Below are 10,000 nucleotides of genomic sequence, written 5' to 3'. Positions count from 1 at the left end.
TAGTAGTAGTAGTAGTAGTAGTCGTAGTAGTAATAGCAGCAATAATGATAGTCTGGAAAGGAAGATAGCGAATCACCTCAATAAAGAATGGCAGGAAGCAAGTATTGAACGCGCCACATAACGAGGGCGGCGGGGGATGAAAGGCGTTGTGTCGAGCGGAACATGCACTCCCACCCTAACAGGAAGAGTGTGTGTATGAAAGAGTGGTGACGGAGTGAAGCTTCCTGAACCCTGATTGCCGGGGCGATGACGAAAGAAAGAGAAATGAGTCTTAATATTATGGTGGGAGAGTTTTGAGGAATATTAAGGATAGAAATGGAAATGATTGAGTTTTAACACCTTTAGTACCACCATTACATTACATATTCATTCTGGTTATTTGGTCAGAAACTCATATGAGGGATTAGAATAGTGAAGACTTTGGCCGTCAATATTCTGACCTCCATAGACCCTTCCTAATGTCAGTAAAATAGTCTAATTGTTTACAAAAATCTGGAGCTAAAAGTGAATCCCAATATTGAAGGGGATAACCCGTCTTATTAACCTCTTCAGTGCCATGGCCTGTTTCCATATTCATTCTGCTTACTATTTGGTGATTTTATACAGCTTCAGGAACTCATGTGGGGACTATAATAGTGAAGGCTGTGGCCGTTAATATTCTGACCTCCATAGACCTTTCCGAATGTCAATAAAATGGTCTAATTGTATACAAATCTCAAGGTAAAAATGTGTCCCAGAACTGAAGAAGTTAATATTATGGTGGGAAAGTTTCGAGATATATTAAGGAAAAAATGGAGAGAATAGATCTTTTAGTCTGACTAATGCAAGAGTTAACCAGCACTTTCAATCTCTCCTCCTTTCCGATAGGTAAGCTGAGAATCTTTTGCTTTTTTCCTTTTTTTTTTGGTGGATTGAAAGTAGAAAAGATCAAGACGAACTTTTGCTTGTTTCTCTCCCTTCCATTGCTAAACTCAAGAACCCTCTGCTTGTCTCTCCATTTTCCCGTCTTCGTTGTTTTGAGGTGAAGACAGAAATGCGAAATATGATACGAGAAGAAGAGGAGAGAAAAAAAATATCATGGTCCGTGGGATATCGCAGTGTGTCGTGCTTTCGATGCGTGGCTGTGACAGGCGGGCAGGAAATGCAGGGTTGGGAATGAAGATCTGCCGGAAATGAGGTGCAAAGAAATAGTTACTGACGGGACATGCTTGACAGATACACAGATTAAAGGACGCGATTAGAAAACAGTAGAAAATAAAAAAAAAGTGTCTGTCAGATAGAAAATGCAGATTAGGATGAGAGAGAGAGGTTTGGAGAGAGAGAGAGAGAGAGAGAGAGAGAGAGAGAGAGAGAGAGAGAGAGAGAGAGAGAGAGAGAGAGAGAGAGAGAGAGAGACTTGTATATACCTACGTACACATACATGCCTACATACTGACTGAAAGAGAGACAGACAAGCAGAAAGGCAGGCATGACTTTGCACATCTCCCGTTGCATGAAGCGGTAACGTAACAAAAAGTAACAAGACACAACCTTGGCCACAATTTGCAGTTACACACAGTTACCATCAGAAACTCTGCCATCCTAACATAATAATTATCCCTCCTAATGTGGGACAATGACACAGGGAGCGGTAGAATAGGTAAGAGTTTATTGGCCAAGGTTCTGAGTAACAAACGCCTGAGTCATTATGAAGAACGGCTTGGTAATATAGAAGATGAGTTACCGTGACATATCTTTATTAGCCAAGTGATGAATGCTGGCCAGTTATAGCAGTGGAAGTTAATTGGTGGTGAACATTCCCGTAAATCACACACAGCAAGATGAAGGAATGATTGTATAATTGGCGCCGCAGGAACACATGCAGGTTTGGATGCCCCCGGGGAACACAGTTAACAGTTAGGAGTCCCGTATTCTGAAACGCTTTGCTCTCTCACCATCACTGCTTTCCAAAGGCTCCAGTTGAAGATACTTGTGTGTTTTTAGAGTATTTGTATTGCTCTGGTGATGGATTGGCAATATTTCTAGTTTATGAAAAGGAGAAACTATCATGAAAACCCGGCTAGTTGTCTCTGTAGCCTTCGAAAATTATCGTAGTGAGAGGGGAAGGCGTTGCTGAATACAGGCGTTAATTAAGAACCACGGCCAGTGAGTGAGTCAGTCAGTTCGGGCATTCAACCAGTGGCCGCTGCAATGCGATACTGTGTGGGAATGACGCCCGGCCTCTGCTTCCCTCTGCTGGACCCTTTTGTTGCCGCATTGCCCTCCTCAACACACGATAAACACACACGCTCAAGATAACGCTATTCACATTTTTCTCTTTACGATTGGTACTTGTATATAGGAGACCGTTTTCCTTATGCTTCTTTTTGTTACCCTAGGCCAGAACCTCTCTTGCATAAACACACACACACACACACACACACACACACACACACACACACACACACACACACACACACACACACACACACACACACACACACACACACACACACACACACACACACACACACACACACACTCTCTCTCTCTCTCTCTCTCTCTCTCTCTCTCTCTCTCTCAACATTAGACAGTAATTACGGTCACAGGTGCTCGGCTCACGTCTGTTTATATTTTCAGCATGGTGCGCAGGATGAACGAAGGCCGCGGCGGGAAAGAAAGCAAGTCCAACCGTGGCCGTCTCTCGGGTGAGTACCTTTTGCCTTGTGCTTACCTTGTGTGCCGATTACCCACAGCCGCCAACCACCACACCTCAACGCTGTCTTGTCGCTGTTTGGTGATGTTGTCAGAAATGGTACCTATGTTACTACTGCTGCTGCTGCTGCTGCTGCTGCTGCTGCTGCTGCTGCTGCTGCTGCTGCTGCTGCTACTACTACTACTACTACTACTACTACTACTACTACTACTACTACTACTACTACTACTACTACTACTACTACTACTACTACTACTACTACTACTACTACTACTACTACTACTACTACTACTACTACTACTACCACTATCATTACTACTACTACTACTACTACTACTACTACTACTACTACTACTACTACTACTACTACTACTACTACTACTACTACTAACTAGAATAGCGAGTAACGTATGATGGGTGAGCAGAATAGATTATATAGAAGTTAACGGGTTTCTATTGATGAAGTTAGCTCTAAAGTAAAAGAGATAAGAAGAAACCGGTTCTAGATTCGGGTGGTGGATGACTGGGATAATGGACTCAGTAAAGTAGTTTGTTAGCGCCGCGTTAATAGGGAGATATAAAGAAAAAAAAAATTAACTCCTTCGGTACCGTAACACGTTTCCATATTCATTCTACGTACTATTTGGTCGTTTTATACAGCTTCAGAGACTTATGTGGGGGATTAGAATAGTGAAGAGTCTGACTATTAATCTTCTACCTCTAATAACCCTTCCTAATGTCAATAGAATAGTCTAATCTTACACTAATCTCAAGGTAAAAATGTGCCCCAGTACGGAAGGGGTTAAATATGTATCTGCAGGTTGGTACAGATATTTCTTTTATGTAAGAGGGGAAAACTGGCCAAGGGATAACATGAAATAAAAAAAAAAGCCCCACTTAGTTGCCAGTTCCATTGCAGATCCGAGGGAGTTAGCCAAAATACAGGGATAAATGTCTTGAAACCTCCCTCTTAAATGAAGTCGAGATATATATTCATGCAGACTTTGGAGCAGCTGTGTGAGTATTTAACTGGCTTTACTTGTAGGCAATCCCTTACTCATTGATACAAAAACACATATGGACATGGGAATGGGTTCAATATTCTCTCTCCATCTCGGTGGTATGAGAATATGGAGTAAAGATATGCATTTTATATAAGAGTTGCTTCGTGTTGCCCTGCTGGTTACTTATTGTTTCCCGTTTGTGTACCAGAAACAAGAGTGCATATTAGAGTGTTGGTGGTATTTTTCTCTCCACCTCAGTTGACTTAGGAACATGACTGGTAGGTTTACAATATTGGAATGTGGTTTATGTAGGAAGAGGTGCGTGTATAGGTCTGCTGGTTACTTGTAGCTTCCCTTATGTCTACCATAAACATAAGTGGTTATCGGAGTGTAGACAGTATTTTTCTCTGCACCTCAGTTGACTTAGGAACATGACTGGTAGGTTTACAATATTGGAGTGTGGTTTATGTAGGAAGAGGTGCGTGTGTAGATCTGCTGGCTTCCTGTAACTCACCTCCCTTATGTGTACCAGAAACATGAGTGCATATCGGAGTGTTGGTAGTATTTTCCACCCCAATTGACTTAGGAATATGGTCAAGGGCAGCGAAAAATTTAGAGTGAAAGAAAGAGTTTGATTCAAATGGCGGGTTCAAAGCGACAGAGAGAGAGAGAGAGAGAGAGAGAGAGAGAGAGAGAGAGAGAGAATGATAAAATGGAAGAGGATAAAACGTGCGATGCGTTGACCTAATTAGCAGGGTAAGAGGACTGACTGACTCTCTGACCCGCCTGCCTTCCACCCACGCCACACCACCTTGATCCTAATAGGCCTCCCTACCTCGCTGCCTCACCGCCTCCCTACCTCGCTGCCTTCCTACCTCACCGCGAAAGTTGTACTACGACGATGACGGAAGTGAAATCTACATCGCTGTCTGATTATCACCTTGAATTTATGTAGAGTTATCAACACCTTCACGTCTCTAGCCTCAGAATACCACCGCTGAACCCACACCGCTGTCTCATGTCACCTTGCACTCAATATACTAGACTATCAACACCTTCACTTAGCCTTAGATTGCTTACACCGCCGTCTGACACCACCTTACATTGAATATACTAACTTATCAACGTTTTCATACAGCCTTACACCCTTCAGTACTGGGATCCATTTTTTACCGTGAGTTTTGGGTTTGATTAGACGATTTTATTTATATTAGGAAGGGTTTATGGAGATCCGAAGATTAATTAATAGGCAGTTTTCATTATTTTAAACCCACATAAGTTTCTGAACCTGTATGAAATCATCAAATAGTAAGCAGAATAAATATGAAAATGCGTCATGGTACTGATGAGGTTAATCCCTTCAATACTGGGACACATTTTTACCTTGAGATTTGTGTACGATTAGACCACTTTTATTGACATTATGAAGGGTCTATGGAGGTCAGGAGATTCATTAATAGCCAGTCTTCACTATTTCAATCCTCACATAAGTTTCTGAAGCCGTATAAAACCACCAAATAGTAAGCAGAATAAATATGAAAACGTGTCATGCTACTGAAGGGCTTAAGTATCTGCCTCACTCTCTGACACGACCTTGAGTTGCTTGCATTGAATAATCAACACATTCACGTAGCTTTAAAATGGCAGGAAATAACCAACATCGCTGTCAGGTGTCACCTTGAATTGAACTCATTACTACATGCACATTATCAACACCAGCTCGGCGCCAGTACCTCGTGTTATGTTACTTAGATCCGCCACTGAGATGGATGAGGGTGCTAGAATGATCATAACTACTCATTTGTTACGGTAATACTTCATAACTCACACCGCGGGGGCCGTTAAAGTGGCCAAGCGAGGCGGGGCGTGGCGTTCCGGGAGGCTGGGCTGGGCAAGGCTGCGTGGGAGGTGCTGTATGTCTTGTGTAGTTTGTATTTACCTTGTGGTGCACGTTATTCCCGGGCTGGGGTGAGCTGATGTCTCTTCGTGGGGTGTTAAGGGTGGAAGAGTGGAAGGGGGGCATAGCAAGGGTCGGCGGCGCTGCGCATGTCTGGTCAGGGTCATCCAGGCAGGTAGTGTTGGGATGTCACCTGACGCATGTTCCTAGCTAATGAAGTGCGGCTGCTTACAACAAGGTCATGTACTGGATGATTTTTTTCCTCTATTTTTCTCTCTCTTTCTCTCCCATAAAAGGAAGGATTGACCTCTTAATGTCGGATGTTGACTTTCCTTCACTCGGCTCGTGTTTAAAGTGAACGAGTGATGACTTGTGTGTTATTCCAGTAGAGCAAGTGGACAGAGAGAGAGAGAGAGAGAGAGAGAGAGAGAGAGAGAGAGAGAGAGAGAGAGAGTCAGGGAGGGCGTTTAGAGAAGACTGTACAGTAAAGAACGATAGCCTTGACCTCTGGATGTCTCCTAATGTCAGTGGATTTCTCAAGGCTAGGAAATGTAACACTCAACTTCCGTTTAACCGGCGAATGTGTTATCGTTCCTACGAGAAACGCAGACTGACGATCCCCGAGCGTGTGTCTTCATTTAGTACACGCCGCTGTGTTGTGTAATTGGTGCAGTGAACGTGTGTATATACCAGCCCCATGTAAAGAAACGCAGGTGCTGAAATGTGACACTCGACTTCTGACCAGCTGACAAATGTGTGTGTGTCCTGATAAGTAACATAGACTAAGTATCTCCGAGGTTGTGTCATGCAGCACACACCATTTGTATTGTAACTGTGTGTATAAGGGCTCAAATTAAAGTGATACGAGTTTTTAAAGGTGTTATTGTAATTCTAGTGACATGTTAATAAGTTTTCTGCATTATCAACAGGACAAATGCTCTTTAGAACTCGGTTAATCGTCTCAGTAGTGAAAGAGAGAGAATCGTTTCTGAGTATTGCGCATAGGCGGGTGGGGGTGTTGAAATAGAGGATGCCCGCTGGAAGGAAGGGTCCATTGCCCAGGGACACGTGCAGCTCACACTCAGGTTATCACTCCATAAATTCCCCCAAACGATTCAGGAACTTCAGCGCTTAGCAAAAAAAAAAAAAAAAGAATTAGTTGGAGCGGAGCAGCCCTGAGCAAGGAAGGGGCAGGTGTACGTGAGGGCGGCGGGTTGCGGCGGCGGCAGGCTCACTCACTCAGTCGGCTTTGGGTGCTGACTCCGACCACACCTCGCACCGCTATGAGCACGCAGGTACGGCATGTCGCCACCAACACCACCATACCACCCCACCACCAACACCACCACCACTGGAAAGACCGCCTCGCATCTAGTTTGTGGCCGCGGCGAGAGATGTGACTCCCTGATTCGGAAAATGATATGATAGAACAAGAGGAGTTGGAGAGTGTGTCTGTGTCTGTGTGGGATTGATGTGACCCAGCGGGGAAAGAAATTGAGAGTGAAATTTGTTGGTTGGTGATGTCAAAACTGGATAGGTGTTGACTGGTGACGGGTGATGGGAGAGCTGGCTGGGTGTCTGGCTAGCTGTCTCATGCCCTCCTGTCTTAAACCTTCCTGTCAGTGAGGTTTGGTAGTGACAGCGAGGCCATGCAGGCTGCGATCTAAGACAGTTATGGTTAGTTTCCTTTACGTGTCATACATAATCAGCAGGTGTATGGATATAATTAACACCCATTCTGCTCCCCTCCACACTCCTCCACACGCTAAACATTTCGTGCACAGACATGAAGAAGGAACAAACACCATCAAAGTTTATGTAAAGGGATTATGTGAGTGGACATTGTTGTTTGGTAAGAGCTTTGCGATGCATTCCTGTGACATGAGATTCCCCCTTGTGTGTGTGTGTGTGTGTGTGTGTGTGTGTGTGTGTGTGTGTGTGTGTGTGTGTGTGTGTATTTACCTAGTTGTGACCTGTTTTCATATTTACTTTTATCTAACTTTTCCTTAAATTTGTGCACATTTTCTGGTGCTACAATCTCTTCACTCAATCCGCTCCAGTGTGTGTGTGTGTGTGTGTGTGTGTGTGTGTGTGTGTGTGTGTGTGTGTGTGTGTGTGTGTGTGTGTGTGTGTGTGTGTGTGTGTGTGTGTGTGTGTGTGTGTGTGCGTGTGTATAGGTCAAGTGTAGTTATCAGTGACCAGGAAGCGCGTAGTGGGAGGGAGACGCACAACGCGGCTTTTGATCCCGAGCCAACGAGAGTGAGAGTGGTGGGGGTGGCGGCAGGTTCTCCGCCGCCGCCGCCGCCGCCGCACGCACCTCACCATCTACGGATTAACTCCGCGGTGTAACGAAATGTGGTTTTATGTTTTGCATTTCCCTGAGATATATTGGAACAGTTTTAGGTTAACGTGAGGAAGATTTTATTATTTTTTAATCTGTTTTCCATGTTTAGTTCAGCAAAAGAGGCTAAAGAGAGGGCTTTTCAGTCTTTTTCGTGCATCCTCCTCCTCCTCCTCCTTCTCTTCTAGTTCGGAGGAAAAAGAAGGCATTTTACGATGTGGCACAAGGAGGGCGGGTCGGGAGGGCGTTTAGGGAAGGAGAGGAGAGTGGAGAAAGCGCTTTTGCCTTGCTGGCCCAGAATATTTACTGCCAAACGCGGAGTGGGGAAAAAATAGTTAACACTGACACAAACATCCGATGGTGGTCAGGGACAGCCGGGAGGCGAATATCATTAGCAACACTGTCGCCGATCATTTAGCAACACCTGCGTACATAAATGTTTATCAGTATCTCTTAACTAAAGGGACCGGCAGGGCTCTTATTCTCAAACACTTCTGTGCTTCCCCTTCACTATTTCAAAAGGCTCTATTTAAGTTTACACGAGTTTTCAAGGTTTTTTTTTTTTACAGTTCTAGAGGCAGAGTGACAAGATTTCTATACTCTTAACTCTTGGGAACCCCGCTAATCATATGTGACCTTGGAAAATAGTCATGGTGAGAGAGCAAAGCGTTTCTGAATACGGGACCTGATCTTTCGTGCCCTCTGCTTCCCCTCACCCTCTAACGTTGTGGAAGTGACGTCAGGCCGGGGATGGGAGTGGGACGGGGAGGGAGAGAGGGAGGGAGGTTTCCGGTAACGTTCTCAAGGTCAGACAGGGAAACCACCGCGTGCGCAGCCGGAAGGACGCTGGTAGAGACTGAAACATCCGGAGTCTCTTTTGGCACCATGACCTCGCGGGGCAGTGTCGGAATGGAGGTCAGGAGGTTAGGGAAAGATGGAGCAGTGCGATGACCGGCGGGGACAGGCGCGGTGGCGTGGCTGTGGCTGTGGTGGTGTGGGTGTGTCGTGCGTCAGGCAGCAGCTAGGACGAGGCTCTCCCACCCAGCCCCGCCCAGCACCTCCTCAGTGACAGTCTTGGCTTCCTGACCTTTTCATCAGCATGCTTGATTTTATTTTTTTTTTGTGAATAGGAATCCAGGTGTCTCAGGAGGCGCAGAGTTTCGTGTGTGGAGATTTAAACAGGCTGAAAGTAGGATGCTTCAAGGGTGAGGTCAGGAGGGCTGGCTCTCCTAATGGGTCTAATTAATACTCAGTGTCACCCGCGTAGCAATGTGAGGTATGTGTCACTCGTTGGCGCCGCCGTAAATCAAGGTTTGCTAACGTGTCTAGCCTGATGCTCACACACACACACACACACACACACACACACACACACACACGTGATCTCAGACTTATTCATAATCATTAGTTCACTGAAGATAGAAATTATAATTACTTCTTTTGTCCTCACATATTGCCATCCACTCTGAAGATAAAATGGATGTAGAGCGACGGCTGAACACGAGGATAACCTTTCCATTTTTAAAAAGATCCCCACCATGACTTTTTTGTCGGAGGAAGGGGACGGAGGGTGTTGTGGGAGGGGGTACCGTGTGTTGAGACGTGACTCGGCATGTCCACGGAATGCGAATAATGACCTGGCGGACTGTATAATCTTAGCACAACTGTGCTGTGAGAAGCTTCCGTGGACGATGCGTTGGTGTCAAAAGTAATAGCTGTTGATGAGAAACGCGCTGAAGTGGATGATAACGGAATGCAAGGTGGCCACCCCGTCAAGGCAACCTGGCTGTCTCCATCGCGCGTTGCCGAGTCAGCGCTCACCCATCGCTCTACATGCATTTATAATTCCTGCCTACAATAGTAAAGGTGTTACGGACGGTTTACTTGCTCGATTCTGGGGACACGGAGGTACGCGACGCTAACTCAAGGATGGGGAAGGGCGGCGGGGCGAGTGTGTCCAAGAAGCACACGTTGGTAGGGACAGACAAGCATGTTTACGAGTATTATTTACATATGTTGTCCCAGAAACATTGGTTCCTCATTAGCTTTACCAGTGTTTACGT

At 45.3% G+C, this 10,000-nt stretch overlaps 1 protein-coding gene across 1 annotated transcript in view; it reads left to right on the top strand.

Moving 5' to 3' along the window:
- The first annotated feature begins 1,687 nt into the window (after positions 1-1,687).
- LOC123514577 (venom phosphodiesterase 2-like) overlaps positions 1,688-10,000 on the top strand; it is a 28,409-nt gene continuing 20,096 nt past the window's right edge. The window contains exons 1-2 of the mRNA XM_045272534.1: positions 1,688-1,702; positions 2,620-2,687. Coding sequence (XP_045128469.1) covers positions 1,688-1,702; positions 2,620-2,687 — 83 coding nt within the window. The remainder of the gene's footprint in view (positions 1,703-2,619; positions 2,688-10,000) is intronic.

Source organism: Portunus trituberculatus, chromosome 38 (assembly GCF_017591435.1).
Source record: "Portunus trituberculatus isolate SZX2019 chromosome 38, ASM1759143v1, whole genome shotgun sequence".
NCBI classification, from domain to species: Eukaryota; Metazoa; Arthropoda; class Malacostraca; order Decapoda; family Portunidae; genus Portunus; species Portunus trituberculatus.
This window is presented reverse-complemented; position numbering and strand designations above follow the sequence as displayed.